The 21,840-nt window shown below is 45.0% G+C and overlaps 3 protein-coding genes across 3 annotated transcripts; 2 read left to right on the forward strand and 1 right to left on the reverse strand.

The window, feature by feature from the left end:
* The first annotated feature begins 561 nt into the window (after positions 1 to 561).
* On the forward strand, positions 562 to 10,406 carry LOC112261088 (nucleoprotein TPR). Its single transcript, XM_042329577.1, is given in 13 exon segments — positions 562 to 1,311; positions 1,565 to 1,727; positions 1,916 to 2,002; positions 2,279 to 2,419; positions 2,765 to 2,998; positions 3,262 to 3,338; positions 3,759 to 3,898; positions 4,144 to 4,286; positions 7,387 to 7,527; positions 7,934 to 8,041; positions 8,043 to 8,090; positions 8,493 to 8,640; positions 10,264 to 10,406. Coding segments are annotated over 13 exon segments (1,716 nt in total). The 5' UTR covers positions 562 to 1,168.
* Positions 10,270 to 11,953, forward strand: LOC112260351 (nucleoprotein TPR). Its single transcript, XM_024435384.2, has 4 exons — positions 10,270 to 10,448; positions 10,673 to 10,872; positions 11,523 to 11,644; positions 11,816 to 11,953. The coding sequence occupies exons 2-4, from the start codon at positions 10,761 to 10,763 to the stop codon at positions 11,897 to 11,899; spliced, it is 318 nt and encodes a 105-aa protein (XP_024291152.1). The 5' UTR covers positions 10,270 to 10,448; positions 10,673 to 10,760; the 3' UTR covers positions 11,900 to 11,953.
* Positions 11,954 to 12,757: 804 nt separating this feature from the next.
* On the reverse strand, positions 12,758 to 19,323 carry LOC121847455. The gene is made up of 6 exons (XM_042328643.1): positions 16,072 to 19,323; positions 15,752 to 15,838; positions 15,354 to 15,493; positions 15,020 to 15,176; positions 14,679 to 14,906; positions 12,758 to 13,521 (listed from the first exon to the last, which is right to left on the reverse strand). The coding sequence occupies exons 1-6, from the start codon at positions 19,277 to 19,279 to the stop codon at positions 13,415 to 13,417; spliced, it is 3,927 nt and encodes a 1,308-aa protein (XP_042184577.1). The 5' UTR covers positions 19,280 to 19,323; the 3' UTR covers positions 12,758 to 13,414.
* Positions 19,324 to 21,840: the final 2,517 nt, after the last annotated feature.

Raw genomic sequence — 21,840 nt, forward strand, 5'->3', positions numbered from 1 at the left:
TTGGATGATACTTAGGGTATGATCGTAAATTCACTGTGGAGTGCCAGTGCGCTCTCGGCAAGCGTAAATTCAGAGCGTTTCTCTCTTGGAGCGTACACTGGAACCTGTGGCTGAGGAGTAAGGGTTGACCCGAACGTTCTGTCCTCACAACGGAGGTCAAGCAGCCAAGCTAACTGGCTAAAGTTAGCTATCTTTGCTAACTACTCTCAGACACAAATGAGAGAACACCTCACTCTGACCACTTTACTCGCCCTATCAGATCTGGTTAGGCTGTTTTCATGATATCCAGAGCGTTTGTGACTGTAACTGTGCTGCTGGCAACAATTTAATTATGCTTTTTTTGCCGACATTTACTGACACCGCCATATTTAACGGGTGTTGAAAGTTCTTTAATTAATCAGTTATTCTGCGCTCTAGCACACTCGGACTAATGTGCTCTGAAATAGGACTAGCTAGCCAGAGTGAATTTACGAACGCACCCTCAATCTCCTATAATGTTATTTGTCGCTTATTGATAACGTAGGTTTTCGGGAACGGCGTGATAGAGTTGAGGGGTAGGGTGGGTGTTGTGCTGCGTTCTTTAGTTAAAGAGGGGATGAGGTATAGTGTATTGGAGATACAGAAATTGGAATGTGTGGGGTATAAATTATGTAGGAATAGAGGTTACATTGTTTAGGTCATTTATACAACCCCTGCAAACCTCTCATGTTACCACAGTTTGAAGGGATGGATGGGATGTATAGGGAGGGGTGGGAAGGTCATATGGTGTGGTGATATTAATGCCCATAATGAAATATGGGAAAGTCCGCATGAAGATAATCATGGGAACATAGTTGAAGAATGTATGGATTACAGGGGATTAGTATGTGTTAATGATGAGAGGGGGACGAGAATCAATGTACAGAGACATACTTGGACTTGACATTGGTATCTGCGGCGGTGGCTGGGAGGTGTGAATGGGAAGTGATGAGAGAATCCACGATAGGGAGTGATCATTTTCCGGTTCGATGTAAGGTCAATATGGGTGTGTGTATGCAGATTAACATGAGGTAGTGCTTTGGTAGTGCTTTGATAGGCCATTGTGGAGGGATTTGCAAAGGATTTAAATGGACGGTGATCGAACGTTTCACTTTTTAGTTAAACAAAATCTTTTTAAACGTTGTTCCGGATGAACGATACCTTCACCAAGTACAAGAAGGAGAAGAACGACAAAATGCTGAACGAGCAGAACGTCAAGCTCCAAGAGCATCTGTCTGAGGTCCCCTTCCAGAAGGCAAAGCTCTCCACACAGCTGGGGTTCGCCTCCAAGAGGTAATTTAATACAACTTAAACCACAACCAGGCAATAAGAAAAATCCAATGACAATACTGATGTGTATGCTCAGCATTGCTTTTTCAGTACTCCACCCGACTTATGTTGGAGAATTCCGAGAAAATATGGCTATTGATCTTTTACCACTTTCCCTATTCGAATGCACTGAACACACCCATCTCATACATCTTTTTAGGAAGAAGTATCCATCTGCTGAAGTAAATCAAACCAAGTTAGTCTTTCTCTCTGTCAGGTATAAGATGCTGCAGGAGAACCTGAACGGCTACAGGCGGGAAATTGCCGAGCTGCACGAGAAGAGCCAGAAGATGGCCGCCACGGCTCAGAAACACGAGCAGAACATCCACACCATGACCCAGGACCTCTGGGCTGCATATGAGAAACTGACCATGTCAGAGGTAAGGGGTCAGGGTTTAGGGGTTAGGAGGTCAAGGTTGGGCCAGGTGGGGGTAGTACAGTTTGGATGAGGTATGTAAGAGAGGAATGTGAGGAGGAAGTAAGTCAACTTTGGCCTTTATGATTGACAAGAATTGAGTGCAAAATCATTTCTCCCCCCCACGTCCTCTCCATTTCCTCTCTCTATCAGCAGTCCAGACTGAACCAGGAGAAGGGGGCCATGATGGCTGAGCAGTGCAACCAAAACCTACTGCTGACCAACCTCAAATCTATCCAGGTACACACACACCAGGTTTAACCAGGTACATACACACACACACACACACACACACACACACACACACACACACACACACACACACACACACACACACACACACACACACACACCTACCTCAAGTCTGTTTCAGGTACGCACACACACCGCACTGCTCTTACCCAAGTCAAGTCTAACCAGGCACACACAGACTCGCCCCCCCATTTCAAGTCCAATACACCCTTCCCATAATTGTTAAGAAACCATCTCCATCGCTGCCTTGCTCTTGTCCCCTAGCTGACGATGGAGTGTACAGAGACAGAGACCAGGCAGTGTCTGAACAGCCAGATAGAGAGACTGGAGAGAGAGCTCCCCCAGTTTAAGAAGAAACCGGCTAAGGAAGTAGAGCAGAGGCACATGCTGGGCCGCAACCAAGAAGTACAGATACACTCAAGTATTTTTTTCTCACCACCCAATTTATTTTCCTTTCCTCATTCTTTCAGACAGTGTTTGTCTTCATTCATGTTGGTTGTTTAGCATACACTCTTATCCAGAGCAAATTACATTTCTCTACCGTGCTCTACCAACTGAGCCACACAGGACTTTCCTCTCTGTCTCCTTTATCTCATCTCTGTCGCTGTTTCGTCCCGTTTCTCCTTCACAAACCCTTTCACTCTGGAAATGACCAAGAACATAATTAGATCTTCAGTGGCTTTTATGATCACATCACTTAGGCCCCCTCTCCTTCCTCCACCAATTCTTATTTTTATTACACTCCCTCAGGCTCAACTACTGGAGGCCAAGAAGCAGCTGGAGGCCCAGTGGTCTCTGTACCAGAAGACCAAGGAGCTGTTGAATAACGCTGAGCTGCAAGCGAACCTACTGAGGCAGCAGCTCAGCCACACTGAGAAGCAGAATCGGGGTCAAAACCAGGGCCTGCAGGGTCAGTGTTCAGGTCGGGGTCTAGGCCAGGGCCAGGGTCAGACCAGCTCCAGGGTTCCCATCAGAGTGCCACTCTGAGGTAGGCTTTGGCACTGCGAGCTGGGTTCTGTTGGGGAATCTCAACAGTATGTGTCATCCAATCAAAAATGTATGGCTGAGACATTTCAGGACAGCAACTGTTATTGCATTAGGAGTTTACATTACCAACCTTCTCATTTTGAAAATGCTTTTTCTGGCCTCAGACGGTTTCATGTTACCACTACATCACATTCTCTCTCTGGTTTGTCTTCATGTGGTTGTGTTTGAAGCTCCGGTGACTGGTCCATCTCCGACCATAGCTAAATCCCAGTCCCAGCCTCTACCTGTCCTTCAGCGAGGAGGGCAAGTCCCAGGAACAAATCCTGGAGATCATCAGGTAGTAGATGGGGATAGGACTTTGCTTACTGTGCCAACTCCTTTACAAATCCAGTACTTGATACATGGTTGTGCTGACCTGTAAAAGATGTGTGTTATTACACATATATTGCATGTATGTATTTATTCACCTATTGGGGATGCTGTGCTGTTTGTTGAGGTGCAAGACAAATTATCCGAAAGGGACACACAATAAATAATGATCAATTATTATTATACTAAATCTGCGGTCACCTGAATTTCCTGATTGCAAAAGTAAAATACCACACTAAGACGTTATACACCATGGACGGTTTCCCAGACTAGATTAAGCCTAGTTCAAAAAAGTATTCTAAGCATGCTTTTAAGTCCAAGACTAAGCTCCCAGTACTTTAGTGAGTAAGCAGTTTGTTAAACCTGCTCTGACCTTTCCCTCCTGCAGGTTTGTGCGTCGTGAGAAGGAGGTCGCAGAGACACAGTTCGAGGTGGCGACACTGCACTACAAACAACGAGTTGAACACCAGGACCGAGCGCTGAAGGAGCTACAGGAGAGCCTCAATGCAGAGAGAGGAACAACTACGGGTGAGACTTGAGAGGAAGAAAGACATGAGGCTTTTGAGCTGCTGTCGATATCGGGGACAGTGGTCTGAAGTCATTGCGCACACAGCTGGAGTCTGTAACTAAATAATAGTTATATGCTTGTAGAGATAGCGTTGGCAATTTTCCGTTGCATTAAAACAGGTGAAGTTGTTTGTTGTCGTGGTGCAGTTTGTTCTGTAAAATATGCCATTGACCTCTGATGATGTGCTTATTTTGCCCTGTAATAGCTCTGCTGTTTTGCGTTCGCGCAACAAACTCTCCTCTCCCCTGTTTCCCTCTCTGGGAGGGCCAGGAGGAGAACAAGAAGCTGCACTCTGAGAGGGAGGCCCACCTTAAACGCATCCAGCAGCTCTCTGAGATGGCCAGGTCAGTACACACACACACCTCACAGAAAAAAAGACTTATCACAATTTGTATACAATTCTTTATTTATATAAAAGACAACCAACATTATCAAGCTTATTGTGTAACAGTATTTTCTAAACCGAAGAGGATTAGGTAAAGCGTCACTATGTTAGCTACATGAAGTAGCTAAGAGAAAACATTTAATGTAGCCAAAGATTATAGGGTCCCCTAGGAAACACTGACCAAAACTTTGGTTCCTACCATGTCACAATAACTCCCCCTGGCATTTTCATTCGTTCTCATGTCAAACAATACTGTATTCAAAGTGCCCACTATTATATTTTAACAATATAATTAAAATAATCATTCTTTTTCCATAGTTCCAACAGTTCAACCAAGTGTTTTGATCTAAATCTCAAGTCAAATCGCAATTTCAAACATTTGGTTAAAAATCAGGTCTAGAGTTTTTGCCAATATTGTGCAGTCGTATGTGGCAGTGTGGAAATGATCTCAAATGAGTGCAGAAAATTATTTTTGGTTAAAGTTAAACAGTATAAAACAATCAGAATGGAGAAAGACCCATTTAAATCATTTAGAATGTACAGTGCATTCGGAAAGTATTCAGACACTGACTTTTTCCACATTTTGTTACTTTGAGACTTATTCTAAAATATATATATATTTTTAAATCCAGCAATCAATGCACACTGTCCCATAATGACAAAGCAAATGCAGCAACGCTCCCCATCCAACCTGACAGAGCTTGAGAGGATCTGTAGAGAAGAATGGGAGAAACTCCACAAATACAGGTGTGCCAAGCTTGTAGCTTCATACCCAAGAAGAGTCAAGGCTGTAATCGCTGCCAAAGGTGCGTCAACAAAGTACTGAGTAAAGGTTCCGAATTGTCAAGGCCGTCGAAAGAACTAGACCAAAGCGCAGCTTGGTGAGCGTACATATTCCTTTTATTTAGGATGCCCCCGATAAAAACACTACAAAACACCTGTGACGCTTAATGGCTATTTGCCACAAACCAAGTTAACTTCCCACACTGAAAGGAGGGAAAAGGGCTACCTAAGTATGGTTCACAATCAGAGACAACGATAGACAGCTGTCCCTGATTGAGAACCATACCCGGCCAAAACATAAAAATATAAAATCATAGAAAACAAAAACATAGAATGCCCACCCCAAATCACACCCTGACCAAACCAAATAGAGACATAAAAAGGCTCTCTAAGGTCAGGGTGTGACATGAATAGTAATGTAAATGTGATATTTGAGTATTTGATAAAAACCTGTTTTTGCTTTGTAATTATTGGGTGTAGATGGGTGTGATGGGTGTGATGAAGAAAAACATTTATTGTATCAAATTTAGAATAAGGCTGTAACGTAACAGAATGTGGAAAAAGTCAAGGGATTTGAATACTTTCCAGTCGTACTTTATCAAAAGCCTTTTCAAAGTCAGCTATAAATACCAGGCCTGGTTTCCCAGATTTTTCATTGTGTTCTATTGTTTCCAGTACTTGTCTTATATTATTTCCAAAGTATCGTCCATGTAAAAAAAAAAAACTGTCTGATTTAGAATGAATAATATCCGACAATACCTTTTAAAATCCATGTGCTATGCATTTTGCTAGAATTACACTGAAGTGTAAGAGGCCTCCATTTCTTTAAATGGACTAGATCTTTATATTTACCACTTGGGTCCTTTTTCAGTAATAATGAAATCTGACCTTGTTGCGTGTTTGATAATCTACAGTTTATATAGGAGTGGTTAAAACATGCTAAGAATGGTTCTCTGAGTGTGTCAAAAAAGGTTTGGTATACTTCCACTGGTATGCCATCCAACCCTGGAGTTTCCCCAGCCTTAAAGATTCTAATTGCATCAAGATGTTCCTCCTCTGTAACTTGGCCTTCACATGAGTCTTTCTGTGCAGATGTTCATTTTACATTATTCATAGAAAAAAAATCCATACAATTCACTTCGGTTAGTGGAGATGGAGGAGACAAACGAAAACATTCTTCAAGTACTTTACCACCTCTTTCAAAATATCCTTTTGTGAGTCATGTAACAAGTTTCAATATATTTTTTGGGGTAGCATTTCTATGTTGAAGATTGAAAAAGAATTTGGTGCATTTTTCCCCATATTCTATCCAGTTTGCTTTATTTTTTATAATATATTACACTTGAGTAAGTATCTCCATTGTTTTTGTTTTTCCTCTAACTTTTCTGAGCCTCTATGATACAATCTTTATTGCCATCTATCTGTACTGTTAGTCCTTCCGTTTCCTTTGTTAATATGGACTCTTTTGATCTAAATTGCTTTTGTTTTAGAGATGAGTATTGAATTGCATGGCTTCTAAAGGCACATTTGAAGTGTCCCATACAATAAGGGGATCTGCTGTACCTATGTTATGTTGGAGGGAAAAGTCAGTTATCAATTCTTCTGTCCTAATTAAAAACAAGTTATCACCCAATCAGCTTTGATTACATTTCCAATATCCTTGCCCACTTGGAAAATCTGTAAGAGTAATATATATGCCAATTATTTGATGGTCCGTGGTTGAAATTGTATTTGTATGTTTCAGAATTACCATGTCAACGAAAGGGTCAAATGAATGGATGTACTGTGCATCAAGTAAAATCTGTTTCACATTGAAACCATTAACAATGGCAGAGTTAAATAAATAAATGCCATTTAGTTGACAGTTTTATCCAAATCGACTTAGTCATGCGTGCATATAATTCTCATATGGATGGTCCCAGCGGCAATCGAACCCACAATCCGAGCGTTGTAAGCGTCATGCTCTACCAATTGAGGCACAGAGGAGTTTAAATTCACTTTAACGTAAAAAATGCACCAATCACCCAGATAAGTTGTGACATGCAATTCTCCACTCACTCTGTTTCTATGTGTCATTTTAGAATGATAAAACACACATGTACGCTTACACACACACACACACTACATGCAGTAGTTAAGTAGGCTCAACTCGACTATAAACTCAATTATAAACTGTCCAGGAGATTTCTGTCCAAAAGATTGTTGTCCAGTCATTTTCTAATCCAGAATTCTCCACACTTCACTCTGTACATAATCTGTACTTACTCCCCTCCTCCATAGGACCAACGCGTCAGTGACCAGAGCCCGGTACAGAACATGAGGGAGACCCTGTGCAAGGTGACCACCGAGAGGGAAGCTACCAAGAAGGAGCTGGACGCCAAGAACCTGGACATCCAGGAGAAGGCCAAGACCATCACGCAGGTCAAGATGAGCGGCCGCCGTTACAAGACCCGGTACGAGACGCTGTAGATGCAGCATGACAAGGTGTGTGGGAGGGTGCGGTGGGGGTAGTGTTTGTGTGGGATCGGGGATTCGTGTGTGTGTGTTTGCATGCCTGTGTGTACATTTGCCGATCCTGCATGTTTGAACTTGTTTTAAGCTGTACATGCACCTGCTGTATCATGCGTGTGCAGCTACAATGACACGGGCCAGTCAAACCTTTACTGACTGACTAATTCTGTTCCATTCTAATGCTATGCTCCTCTCCCCCTCCCATCCATCTCTTCTGGTGGCAGAAGCAGCAGCCAAGCAGGCCCAGGAGGAGGTGCAACAGGCTCAACTGCAGGTCCAGCAGGCTCAACTTCAGGTCCAGTAGGCTCAACTGCAGGTCCAGCAGGCTCAACTGCAGGTCCAACAGGCTCAACTGCAGGTCCAGCAGGCTCAGCAGGCCTTGGACCAGGAGATCCAGAGCCTGAAGAAGTCCCTCAGCCAGGCCCGAGACCACAATCAAAGACCTGGAGGGACAACTGGAGGACGTACAGAAGGTACTAGTAATGTACATTATGTGTATGGAGCCAGTGCCTCCATAGAGTCAAGTAAAGTTAGCATGCAGAAGGTAATTGTAGACCTACACAGTATGTATGGAGCCATTGAAGTTGCTCGTTAGAGAACCATCCGTTATGATCAGATAGGTACTGTCATATTGTCCATATCAAAGACTAAAGTTATGAACCTTTGATTGTAAAAAAAGAAAGTTGTGTTTTTTTTTAGAGAAGGGGCATGATTGTTTGTCATGGTTCTAGATCATCCCTCTTGTCTTTTTACTGTACCTCATTCACCATACATCATTACAAAACAATTGACCCCCAAAAGCCCCTCTAATGACAGCAGCAGGCACATATGTCTCGTATGGATGAATAAAGTATTCTTCTCCATCAACCTGTTAGACGGTGAGTGAGCGCGACATGGAGATGGGGCGTCTGAAGCAGGAGGTGACCCGCCTCCCGGAGCAGTCTGCCCAGGCCCAGGGGGCGGTGACCGGGCTGAGACAGGAGGTGACCCGCCTCCCGACAAGCTCAACTGCCCAGCTCAACAGTAAGTCACAAAGCTAGTTGGTTATATTGTCTTATGCACAATGAACAACATATAGTGGTATTAAACAAATATTTTGGCACACATTTGTCAAACTATGCAACACGATGACTTTGACCCCTACTGTATGGATCTCCTTATGTAGGGAATGAATCAGTGTCAGTCTCCTCAAACATAGCCATCTGGCTGTTTGTGAATGTTTATATACTGAACAGAAATATAAACGCAACATGTAAAGTGTTGGTTTCATGAGCTGAAATGCCACAGACGCCACAGATGTCTCAAGTGTTGAAGGAGTGTGCAATTGGCATGCTGACTTTTATTTATTTAATTTAACCTTTATTTAACTGCAGGAATGTCCACCAGAGCTCTTGCCAGAAAATGTAATGTTAATTTCTCTAACATAAGCTGCCTTCAATGTCATTTTAGAGAATTTCGCAGTACATCCAACCGTTCTCACAACCTCAGACCACGTCTAACCACGCCAGCCTAGGACCTCCACATCCGGCTTCTTCGCCGGAGACCAGCCACCCGGACAGCTGATGAAACTGTGGGTTTGCACAACCGAAGAATTTCTCCACAAATTGTCAGAAACCGTCTCAGGGAAGCTCACATGCGTGCTCGTCGTCCTCACCAGGCTCTTGACCTGACTGCAATTTGGCATCGTGGGCAAATGTTCACCTTCAATGTCCACTGGCACGCTGGAGAAGAGTGTGCTTCACGGATGAATCTCATCACGGATGAGTGCCGTCTGGTGGGGTTATGTTATGGGCAGGCATAAGCTACAGACAATGAACACAATTGTATTTTATTGATGCTAATTTGAATGCACAGAGATACCATGACAAGATCCTGAGGCCCGTTGTCGTGCCATTCATCTGCCGCCATCACCTCATGTTTCAGCATGATAATGCACAGCCCCATGTCACAAGGATCTGTACACAATTCCTGGAAGCTGAAAATGTCCCATTTTTCTGTGGCCTGCATACTCACCAGAAATGTCACCCGTGAGCATGTTTGGGATGCTGTGGATTTACTTGTACAACAGCATGTTCCAGTTCCCACCCACATCCAGCAACTTCACACAGTCATTAAAGAGTGGGACAAAATTCCACAGGCCACAATCAACAGCCTAATCAACTCTATGCAAAGGAGATGTCACGCTGCATGACGCAAATGGTGGTCACGCCAGATACTGACTGGTTTTCTGATCCACACCCCTACTTTTAATGTTTTTTTTTAAGGTATCTGACCAATAGATGTATATCAGTATTCCCAGTTGTGAAATCCATAGATTAGGGCCTAATGCATTTATTTCAATTATATGAACTGTAGTCTTTGAAATTGTTGCATGTTGCGTTTATATTTTTGTTCAGTGTATGTCTGTCGCATGTTTTTGTAGTCCAGATTTAAAGAAATGATTTGAATGATGTGAGAACTATCTGGGATATTTGTGTCATGACCTCTAAGATATATTTAGGTCATTTGATTCAATGAAGTATTGTGTGTGTGTGTGTGTGTGTGTGTGTGTGTGTGTGTGTGTGTGTGTGTGTGTGTGTGTGTGTGTGTGTGTGTGTGTGTGTGTGTGTGTGTGTGTGTGTGTGTGTGTATTGGTGTGTGTCCCAGTTGCAAAGGAGCAGCTGGCCAAGGAGGTGGAGGATATGAAGCTGCAGCGGGTGGAGCGTCTGAGCTCCCTCAAGTCCCGGTATGAGGGCCGTCTCCACCTACAGGACCGAGAGATAAGGGAACTCAAAGACCACCCCATTTAACAACCTCAGAGGGACGAGCCCCACGACCAGGGTAACGATAAGGTACAGGCACTGCACACACACACACACACACACACACACACACACACACACACACACACACACTCAGTAGAGCGCTCCAGAACAGAGGCAGGTCAGCCAGAGGACTAACCAAGCTGCAGACAGGGGATGGTAGAAATATGTCTGCATCATACACACTTAAAAGAAATACTGCTTTGAACACGTACCCAACTCTTAACACGTTTCTCACGTTTCTTAACAAACAGTGGTTCTTCCAGCTCTTCAGAGCAGCACCCCACCGCCAACATCAAGCCCACCCCGGTGTCGGGTGGTGCCCCCAGTAAACCTTCCCCGATGCCTGGGAGCAAGTCCACCCCCAGAGCCAGCATCCGACCCATTGTTCCCGTCACGGTGCCCACCCCCACGGCAACTGCCATGCCCCATACACAGTCTGACAGCCAGGAAGGTGAGAGGAGTGGCTCGGTATTATAGATTCAGCATAAGATGGTATACTGTCCCCAGGGCAGCAATAGATAGTATACTGTCCCCAGGGCAGCAATAGATAGAATACTGTCCCCAGGGCAGCAATAGATAGTATACTGTCCCCAGGGCAGCAATAGATAGTATACTGTCCCCAGGGCAGCAATAGACAGTATACTGTCCCCAGGGCAGCAATAGACAGTATACTGTCCCCAGGCCAGCAATAGATAGTATACTGTCCCCAGGCCAGCAATAGATAGTATACTGTCCCCAGGGCAGCAATAGACAGTATACTGTCCCCAGGGCAGCAATAGACAGTGTACTGTCCCCAGGGCAGCAATAGACAGTATACTGTCCCCAGGATGCCGTATTGTGTAAAATTCATCTTTCACTTTCCATGCTGGGAAAATAAACAGATAGTATAGAAGTGAATATAAACTTCAGGCAGACGTGTGTGACTTAGTGCCTGCCGTATCAGAGTCCGAGACATGAGTCCTTTCCTCTGCTTCCAGGTGAAGGGAGCAGCAGCACCACGAGGCCTTGCCCATGGCCATGTGTGACCCCCCCAAGAAAACTACTACAGTCTATCCCTAGTACCACTACCAACTTTTCCTTCTCTACCTCCTCCATCCCCAGCCTCAGCCTGGACCCCCGTCAGGGTTGCCTGCCCCAGTCCGTTCCGCGCTGACCCCCTGCCTCCAGTCCTCTACATTCAGCCTCCTGGTCCTGTGCTGGGCCTGGGACCCCAACCCACACAGGTAAGAACCTCATCCAGAAAAACATGGGCTTTCAGACATAGATACATATATTCAGATGTAACCTGTACTAACAAGCTTAATACTCAAATACAATAATCAAAATGTACTCTGAATCAGCTGTGCAAAAATGTTTTGTCTAATTTAGTGTCCTTGTGGTTGTTTATCCCACAGAGGCTGTCTGCAATTCAGGAGTGGCTTCGGGACAAGTCTCTGAATGTCCTTGAGTGGCCCAGCCAGATCTCTGGAGAGACCTGAAAATATCTGTGCAGCAACTCTCCCCATCCAACCTGACAGAGCTTGAGAGGACCTGCAGAGAAGAATGAGAGAAACTCCCCAAATACAGGTATGCCAGGCTTGTAGCGTCATACCCAAGAAGACTTGAGGCTGTAATCGCTGCCAAATATTCCGAGTAAAGGGTCTGAATACTTATGTAAATTTGATATTTCTGTTTTTTATTTGTAATGAATTTGCAAAACATTCTTAAAACCAGTTTTTGCTTCGTCATTATGGGGTATTGTGTGTAGATTGATGAAGGGAAAAAAATGATTTACTCCATTTTAGAATAAGGTTGTAAAGTAACAAACACTGTATTTGTGTTCCTCATACACACTTTTACCTCCTCTCATCCCTGCTTATAACCTATTTCTATCGCTCTCTCTCTCGACAGCAGCAGTGTCAAGCCCAAGCCCTCCGGCCGCCCCATAGCCCAGCACGACAGCAGGCAGCCGTCTCCCCAGAGGAGATGAGCGTTCATCCCCATTGACTTTTTAAGTCTTGAAGCCACTTTTAACCCAGAACAACATGGTATGAGTCCATTCAACTAAAGCTTTTTTTTTTGCTTTGTTTAACCAGGCAAGTCAGTTAAGAACAAATTCTTATTTTCAATGACGGCCTAGGAACAGTGGGTTAACTGCCTGTTCAGGGGCAGAACGACAGATTTGTACCTTGTCAGCTCTGGGATTTGAACTTGCAACCTTTCAACTGCTAGTCCAACGCTCTAACCACTAGGCTACCCTGCCGCCCTCTTACGTCATAGAAACACACGGCACAACAAAGTAGATGAGAAGCTTTTTTTTTTTTATTAGTCTGATAAAGCCAGAGAAAGTAAGCGACACAAAGGACACATTGTATACTTTTGTTTGGCATGTCGGATTACATGTGACACAAGGATGGTTGGAGCAGGGTTGCGGTCATGCAAGAGATATTTAAACCCCCCCCCCTGGTGTGGTCTTAACGTGATGTCTTGTCAAACGTTTTAGCGGATGTTTGAGTTCAGAGAGGTAGCTATTTCAATGCACATCAAAACAACATTCAAAGAAGCTCGAGTGAGCCGGGCTTAAGAAACACAATGGAGAGTTATAAACTTCTTGAAGTGGCAATTTTGGATGATGTCTAATGGTTCTTGTCTTCTCACCCCTTCCATTCAAGGTATGGGCTTGAAGACTCCCTTTCGGTAGAGGAAACCTACCCCGCTAATGATGTCATCATGGACTGCTCCATTCCCTTACTCCCAAGTCTCAATCATAGTGTCTTAGTCTAATAAAAGAAATCCTACCAATTTGTGATCGTAAGAGAGAGAGCAATGGTTAGATTCTTTCTTCCCAATTTTGTATCAGCAGATACCATGTGCTTTAAAAGTGTACATTTTTATGAATTTCTTTTCAAGAAGAATAATTGTTCTGTTGCTTTTGTTTTCCTAATATGAAAAAAAAAGAAAATGGTTGCCATAGGTGTGCTCTGTGAGTTGTTGGTCCACCCATAGGGAATGCTCTAGATACACTTGAGCCACTTCTTGATGGAGTTTTGGCGGGGATCAGCATTGTCTGGTTTGGCCAGAGCAGGCAGATCACCAGAGATCTTGATGTTGAAGTACAGAGCTAAAAAAGGGAAGAGTGTTCGTGTTAACATATTGACTTAAAGTTTTACCAGACCCTTTTTAATAAACAGAACAGCTGCAGTTGCACAGGATATTTAAGAATTGCATGTCAAGGCAATGTTTACGCATCTGACAAATACAGCATACGACAGAATATATTAGTAATACTTCATTATCGTACTAGATCATGACTTGTTTATTTTGGACTGGTATTTTCTGTATAAGGGTCTTTCTATAAATAATGGGGCCAATGTCTGACATTGGGTTCAACATTTCAAAATGTTTTTAAATAAAAAAAGATTTTCATGCCGTTTCACATGTGTACTTAGAGGAGTACAAGTGAATATATGCATGTTGGCCCATAACTCCTATACATCAACATAGGCCTAGGATAATCCTTTAAAGGGATACTCTGAGATTTTGGCAATTAGGCCCTTTTTCTACTTCCCCAGAGTCAGATGAACTTTTGGATACCATTTTGATGTCTGTGTCCCGTATGAAGGAAGTTTGAGGTAAATTCCGAGAGCCAATGCTAACTAGCGTTAGCGCAATGACTGTAAGTCTATGGGTATTTATTAGCATGCTAGTATATCAACTGGACACCAAATGCGCATCCAACAAGTATTATGCATAATTATTGAAGAACCACGTTAAAATGACCATATCAATTTATGTTTTACGTATGATGGTAAGTTGACCCTTTCAGGTTAGAAGCTTTCAATTTTGCAGTGCATATATTGTTTTGGATTTGTGTGCCCATGAACTGTTTTCACCCCGTAACGTAAGGAGACACAAAATGTTAAGTAATTACACTGCATGTCTGAGATCTCTATACCAAAAACTGTCCGACTGCTAGATACAGGGATCAAGTTCATTAATTTAACTGATTGATGCTTAATATATGACATGACGACAACTTACACTGCCATAAATGCAAGGACAGAAAAGTAATGTTTCATGTCACATGACTTTGGACAAATCGTCAGAACACCAACCATGATAACGGTTAAACATATGTTTTAAATCAACTCGTGAATTTGATTGAATCCTCACTGGTACCCGAGTTTCTAGAAAGACCCATAAACAGTATTTTGCTGATGTAATAGATATTTTGGTTATCAGATGTACAGTACATCGTGAACATTGTCGAAGACTTACGTCCAGCGAAGAGGAAGTAGTCGTATCCGTCGGCCTTCTTGGGGCTGGGGACAGACACCGCTGAGGTCACTGAGGAGGGAAAGCCTTTCAGAGCCAGCTTGATGTTGATCTCGGCTCCCAGACTCATCTCTGTTTGGCGAGCGTGGTGTTTCTTTGCGCTGGGCTTGGATTTCTTGCCACAGACAGTGCTACTTCCAGCATGGTACGAGTATTTCTGCATGGTGCCTCCTGTGGGAGAAAGAAATGGATGTGGATTGAGTATAGCGAACTCATTGGTGTAACTCATCATGTTAAGCAATGGGAGTAGGTTAGGTAGTGGTAATCCTCAAGCTCTCCTTTACCTTTCTTGAAGAAGTAGACAGACTCAGGCCTCCTCCTGGTAGCAGGCACAGGCAGGGCTGCAGTGATGGTGCCAGTCAGACCATGAAAACCAGAGGCAACAGATTTGGGGTAACCAGGCTCCATGTTGCCATTGTCCATACTCCAGTAGTCATCACCCTGAGATGGACAAGAGATGGGGACATTATATAGGCTATGCGAAAAGGATCTGTGTGACAATATCCCAATCCCATCGAAAGTGTTTAGGTCATTAGGTTCCACCTAGGCATCTCCACTACCCCAACCCACTGAGCTTTTCCCAGGTTCTAGGTTTTTTCCCTGGCAGTTCTACAGTACCTTGATGATGTAGCTCTTTCCCTGGCAGTTGGTGCGGGTGAAGGCACTGTCGATGGGGGAGGGGATGCCCAGCTCCTCTCTGATGTTGTGAGCTGGCCCATGGTCCTTGGTGATGGGATCTATGGTCCAGAAGAAATGACCTGGTTGGGGGCAACAGAACCGCAATCATTAGGAAACGATGCATCAAGTAACTATTTCCTTTAGGGTTTTAGGCTACAGATTGTTATGCTATTTCAGGAAAGGAAAGTAGCAGACAATTATTCATATTTTTTATTGCTGCTTTGGAAAAGCTACTTGACCTTCATAAGTATTTGATCAGTAAGTAATGAGTGAGATAGGACAGAGCTAGCCAAGAGCTAGCCACGAGCTAGGCCACTATGCTCCACACACACGCATACCCTTGAAGATGAGAATGGTTCCGTTGGCCAGAGTGGTCAATCCGTTGAGGGGCAGGTCACTGCAGAGGTCTGGGTTACTGTCGGCATCTAGAGTAAAGAGTTCACGTCCGTGTCGGGAGAAGCCATTAAAATTGTGAACAATGTTTAATGTTGTCATTTACTGTATAATATAATAAGTATAACTTACTGTTTAATTGTTAAATACCTACTTGACACTGATTACATGCACATTAAATCAATACTCAATTGATGCAGTAGACATTATAAAGGTTACTGATGTAGAAACACAACATAGTATCCAATCTACAAAGCATCCCTACCTGGTAGACCTGTGTTGGGGTTGTTGTAGCCCGAGGACTTGGTCATTGCTGCCGTAGTGCTGGGGTCTTTGAGTCCCAAAGCCTTGGCTATGTCTGACAGAGTGATGGGTTTGTTGGGGTCGTTGAGCCCCAACGCCTTGGCTATGTCCGCCAGAGTGTTGGGGTTGTTGGGTCTTTTAGGGTCATTGGGGTTGTTGACCCCCAAGGCCTTGGCTATGTCTGCCAGAGTGCTGGGGTCATTGAATCCCAAAGCTGTGGCTATGTCTGCCAGAGTGATAGGTTTGTAGGGGTCGTTGAGCCCCAAGGCCGTGGCTACATCTGCAAGAGTGTTGGGGTTTCCGAGGGTTTTAGGGTCGTTGGGGTTTTTGAATCCCAAAACCTTGGCTATATCTGCCAGAGTGATGGGTTTGTTGGGGTTCTTGACCCCCAAGGGCTTGGCTATGTCTGCCAAAGTGCTGGAGTCATTGATAACCAAAGCCTTGGCTATGTCTGCCAGAGTAATTGGCTTGTTGGGGTTGTTCAGCCCCAAGGCCCTGGCTATGTTTGCCAAAGTAATTGGGTCATTGGGGCTGTTGAGCCCTAAGGCCTTAGCTATGTCTGCCAGATAGCTGGGGTTCTGGGGGGGGTTAAGGTCTTTGGGGTTGTTGAACCCTAAGGCATTGGCTATGTCTGCCAGAGTGCTGGGGTCTTTGAGCCCCAAGGCCTTGGCTATGTTTGCTAAAGAGATGGGGTCTTTGGGGGTTTTGAGCCCTAAGGCCTTGGCTATGTCAGCCAGGGTAAAGAGGTTGTTGGGGTTTTTGAGCCCTAAGGCCTTGGCTATGTCTGCCAGAGTGATAGGTTTGTTGGGGTTTTGGAGGGGTTTAGGGTCATTGGGGTTGTTGACCCCCAAGGCCTTGGCTATGTCTGCCAGAGTGATGGGTTTGTTGGGGTCGTTGAGCCCCAAGGCCTTGGCTATGTCTTCCAGAGTGTTGGTCCTTTTAGGGTCGTTGGGGTTGTTGACCCCCAAGGCCTTGGCTATGTCTGCCAGAGTGCTGGGGTCATTAAGTCCCAAAGCCGTGGCTATGTCTGCAAAAGTGATGGGTTTATTGGGGTCACTGAGCCCCAAGGCCGTGGCTACATCTGCAAGAGTGTTGGGGTTTCCGGGGGTTTTAGGGTCGTTGGGGTTTTTGAATCCCAAAACCTTGGCTATATCTGCCAGAGTGATGGGTTTGTTGGGGTTCTTGACCCCCAGGGTCTTGGCTATGTCTGCCAAAGTGCTGGAGTCATTGAGACCCAAAGCCTTGGCTATGTCTGCCAGAGTAATTGGTTTGTTGGGGTTGTTCAGCCCCAAGGCCCTGGCTATGTTTGCCAAAGTAATTGGGTCATTGGGGCTGTTGAGCCCTAAGGCCTTAGCTATGTCTGCCAGATAGCTGGGGTTCTGGGGGGGGTTAAGGTCTTTGGGGTTGTTGAACCCTAAGGCCTTGGCTATGTCTGCCAGAGTGCTGGGGTCTTTGAGCCCCAAGGCCTTGGCTATGTTTGCTAAAGAGATGGGGTCTTTGGGGGTTTTGAGCCCTAAGGCCTTGGCTATGTCAGCCAGGGCAAAGAGGTTGTTAGGGTTTTTGAGCCCTAAGGCCTTGGCTATGTCTGCCAGAGTGATAGGTTTGTTGGGGTTTTGGAGGGGTTTAGGGTCATTGGGGTTGTTGACCCCCAAGGCCTTGGCTATGTCTGCCAGAGTGATGGGTTTGTTGGGGTCGTTGAGACCCAAGGCCTTGGCTATGTCTTCCAGAGTGTTAGTTCTTTTAGGGTCGTTGGGGTTGTTGACCCCCAAGGCCTTGGCTATGTCTGCCAGAGTGCTGGGGTCATTAAGTCCCAAAGCCGTAGCTATGTCTGCCAGAGTGATGGGTTTATTGGGGTCACTGAGACCCAAGGCCGTGGCTACATCTGCCAGAGTGTTGGGATTTTGGAGAGTGTTTGGATCTTTGAGGTTTTTAAATCCCAAGATCTTGGCTATGTCTTCCAGAGTGATGGGTTTGTTGAAGTTCTTGACCCCCAAGGCCTTGGCTATGTCTGACAATTTGCTGGAGGCATTGAGCCCCAAGGCCTTGGCTATGTCTACCAGAGTGATGGGTTTGTTGGGGTCGTTCAGCCCCAAGACCCTGGCTATGTTTGCCAAAGTGATTGGGTCATTGGGGCTGTTGAGCCCTAAGGCCTTAGCTATGTCTGACAGATAGCTGGGGTTTTGGGGGGGTTTGGGGTCATTGGGGTTGTTGAACCTTAAGGCCTTGGCTATGTCTGCTGGAGTGCTGGGGTCTTTGAGCCCCAAGGCCTTGGCTATGTTTGCCAAAGTAATGGGGTCTTTGAGGTTTTTGAGCCCTAAGGCCTTGGCTATGTCTGCCAGAGTGAAGGGGTTGTTTTCTTTTTTGAGCCCTAAAGCCTTGGCTATGTCTGCCAAAGTAATGGGGTCGATGTTGTTGTACCCTAATGCCTTGGCTATGTCTGCCAGAGAGCTGGGGTATTGGGGGGGTTTAGGAGTGTTGGGGTCATTGAATCCCAAGGCCTTGGCTATGTTTGCAAAAGTGATGGGGTCATTAGGGCTATTGAGCCCCAAGGCCTTGGCTATGTCTACCAGAGTTATGGGGTTGTTGGGGTTTCGGGGAGGTTTAGGGTCATTGGAGTTGTTGAACCCCAAGGCCTTCGCTATGTTTGCCAATGTGATGGGGTCCTTGGGGGAGTTGAGCCCCAAGGCCTTGGCTATGTCTGCCAGAGAGCTGGGGTTTTGCTGGGGTTTAGGGTCATTGGGGCTCTTGAACCCCAAGGCCTTGGCTATGTTTGCCAAAGTGATTTGGTCATTGGGGGAGTTAAGCCCCATGGCTTTGGCTATGTCTGCCAGAAGGATGGAGTTCTTGGGGTTTTGGGGAGGTTTAGGATCGTTGGGGTTGTTGAACCCCAAGGCCTTGGCTATGTTTGCCAAAGTGATTGGGTCATTGGGAGTGTTGAGGCCCATGGCCTTGGCTATGTCTGCCAGAGTGATGTGGTTCTTTAGTCCCAAGGCCTTGGCAATATCTGCCAGAGTAGGGAGCAGGGGAGGTCCAGACAACAGGGCCAGGGGGCCAGCGTTACCTGCTGAGGCTCCACCCTGGCTGGGCATAGGCAAGCCAGTGGATGGGAAGTTAGCAGATCCAGGTAGCTGACCAGTGAAGGAAGGCAGGGCCAAGGGGGTGGTGGCCATGGGTGTAGGGAGGAGGAGGGAGATGCCCTCCAAGAGACTGGTGGCTGAATCACTCAGAGCTTCACAGGAGGTAAGATGAAGGATGTTAGAACACGCACATACAAACAAACACAAGCTGGCATACAAACTACTACACAATGCATCAGCTATCAGAGAAAACATTGGATTTCTCCTAAGTCGACTGATATGCATTAAGAACGTTGCCCTTGTCGCTCGACTACTTCAAAACATAAATAATAACCAGCCTTTCTGTCACTTTCTCAGACAATACTTTTACCAAACACTTTGCCATATTGTATGTTTCACAATTGTATGAGCTCTCACCATCCATGACAGTATCTGGGGCGGTGGAGCTGGGAACATTGAAGCTGTCAGTCAGAGGGTAGAAGTCAGGGCTCAAAGGGGAAGCTGGGTCCTCAGAGAAACGAGAATAGTCACTCCGGCTCTTCGGGCTGTTGGATCCAGGGTAAGGGCCGTTGGTATCTGTGTGAAACACACAAACTGGTTACAGGAATCCACAGGGGTAAACCTACCATAGAAAAATATAAAACAATGACTGAGTCTAGCATGATGGTAGCTGTTGTTCTTAATCAATCGTGTTGCTCAGCACAAGCTCCTTGTCTACTGACAAAGTTCTCAATCTCTTCACTTCTCTGTTGCCGTGTTCTGACAAGTGTCAATGATGGACAAGAGCACCACCGATAGCCTAAACTTACCATAGTCCTGAGTCTCAGGGAAGAGGTCGGATGGAGAAGGGGATATGGTCTGGCTCTGTTCTGAAAACACAACAAAAAAACACAATAAATCGAACAACAGTTGTGTACTGAGACGCAGAGGGCGTAGAGATACACTTGCTCAGCCCCTGGAAACTGTTGCAAGTGACAGTACAATTATCGCTTTTATCTCATCTGACCTCCATACACCAATAGCTAGGGTTGGGGAGTAACACATTACATTTAGAAAGTAACCTACGCAACCCTGCCAATATCCTAAAGAGGCCTGTTATGGGTTACATTCTCACATGCAGTCACTGATTAGCCCATGTAACCAAATGGAGGCTAGCTGCTCTTCCAGTCCACAAGCATTGCCTTGTTTAAATTATTTGACGATTGACACTATTGTTCCCTCAGTCTATTGTAGGATTCTGAAGCCTTTCTATGCCATTGGTTATCACACAGCCAATGGAAAGCCCTGAGTTTTTCCTGGCAGTCATACGGTCAGTAGAAAATCAGGGCCCCATCTAAAATGCACAACATGGCAGGTATACACGTACCTTGGCTGCTTTCCTCACTCTCGCTGTTTGAAGGTTTCTTGGTAGATTTGAGACTCATCAATTCTGTCTCGCTGATGGATTTGTTCTTGGGAGGCACTAAAGAAAATTCATTGCAATAAGCTAATGTTTCTTCTGTTTAAAATGGCCCACTCTAACCTAGCATCCAGAGACTGTTTGGCCTACAGTATAATCAGGGTACACAAGATCTGTTGAACCATGCAGTTACTTTGCTACAAAGACAAAGATAGTAACTGAACCTGTTGCCTTTTTCTTGGCATCGGGCTTGATCCTCTGAGTTGGTGGTGGAGTTGTAGTGGCATCTAAAACAGAAGAAAGTATTGTGATATTTGTGCTTTTTTGTTTTACAATTAGAACATGGCCCATTCAATTTGACCCATCAACTCATATTAATAATTGACTACATAGGCATTGTTCTTTAGGCCTGTTCTCTGTGGGACAGACAAATTCAATTTATTATTGGTTGCATTGTACTGGTTGAGTTGAACTAACTCAGATATCATGATGAAATGTGGATATTCTGTAATTAGTCTTTTCGTGAAGACAGTTGTTGTTCCTACCACAGTGGTTCTGGTAGTCACGGCAACAGGTGTCGTAGCGGACACAGCCTGGGTCACACTCACAAAGCCTGCCTCGTCTGAACGATTCACCACACCTACCACTGCACGACTCACCTGCAAGAGAGAAGAAATAGACCATGATATTCACCAACACACACACTTTGGTCCTGTTACCTACACCATTCATGGATGACTTGGGGATGAGCTCAGAAACAACAATCACTGTACACGAAAAAAGGTCCATAGCGACTTACAGAACTGTTGACATTGACAGTGTCACAACATATTCAGCACATAATGTGGCCCCTGTACCAGACAATGGCTTCTTACTTTGAGCAGCAGAGAATGGCAAAAGAGCAGCGCAGGTCACCACCACGAGGGCTGCCAGCAGCGATGATGCAGTCATCATGAGTTTCAGTCTCAACTAGAATAGAGAAACAAGCGCATGAAATACCTTTCTTTGTCCTTTCTAAGGGGGAAAAAAACATCTTCCTCTTTGATTTTATTCATAACGGAGTGTTACAAAGTTACATTCCAATGGTCCAACCATGACTAAACAAGAATGCGCTCTCTTCACATATTCTTCTTCATAAGTCCCTGAAATACATAGAAATAATTATAATATTATAAACTGAAAATAAGAGAAAGCCAATCACCTTCACACAAGTCAACTCCAGTCAACTCACCTTGCTCTCCCTAACTCCCAATGG

Source organism: Oncorhynchus tshawytscha, linkage group LG10 (assembly GCF_018296145.1).
Source record: "Oncorhynchus tshawytscha isolate Ot180627B linkage group LG10, Otsh_v2.0, whole genome shotgun sequence".
Lineage (NCBI taxonomy): Eukaryota > Metazoa > Chordata > Actinopteri > Salmoniformes > Salmonidae > Oncorhynchus > Oncorhynchus tshawytscha.

Excerpts from the sequence above, each read along its gene's own strand:
- LOC112260351 (XM_024435384.2), top strand. The coding sequence starts at position 10,761 with ATGCCTGGGAGCAAGTCCACCCCCAGAGCCAGCATCCGACCCATTGTT. Across the intron at positions 10,873-11,522 it reads ACAGTCTGACAGCCAGGAAG|CCTCAGCCTGGACCCCCGTC; the intron begins GTGAGAGGAGTG and ends CTCCATCCCCAG. Across the intron at positions 11,645-11,815 it reads TGGGACCCCAACCCACACAG|AGGCTGTCTGCAATTCAGGA; the intron begins GTAAGAACCTCA and ends TTTATCCCACAG.
- LOC121847455 (XM_042328643.1), bottom strand. The coding sequence starts at position 19,279 with ATGGCCACCACCCCCTTGGCCCTGCCTTCCTTCACTGGTCAGCTACCT. Across the intron at positions 15,839-16,071 it reads CCCCAACACAGGTCTACCAG|ATGCCGACAGTAACCCAGAC; the intron begins GTAGGGATGCTT and ends TCTTTACTCTAG. Across the intron at positions 14,907-15,019 it reads TGTCTACTTCTTCAAGAAAG|GAGGCACCATGCAGAAATAC; the intron begins GTAAAGGAGAGC and ends TTTCTCCCACAG.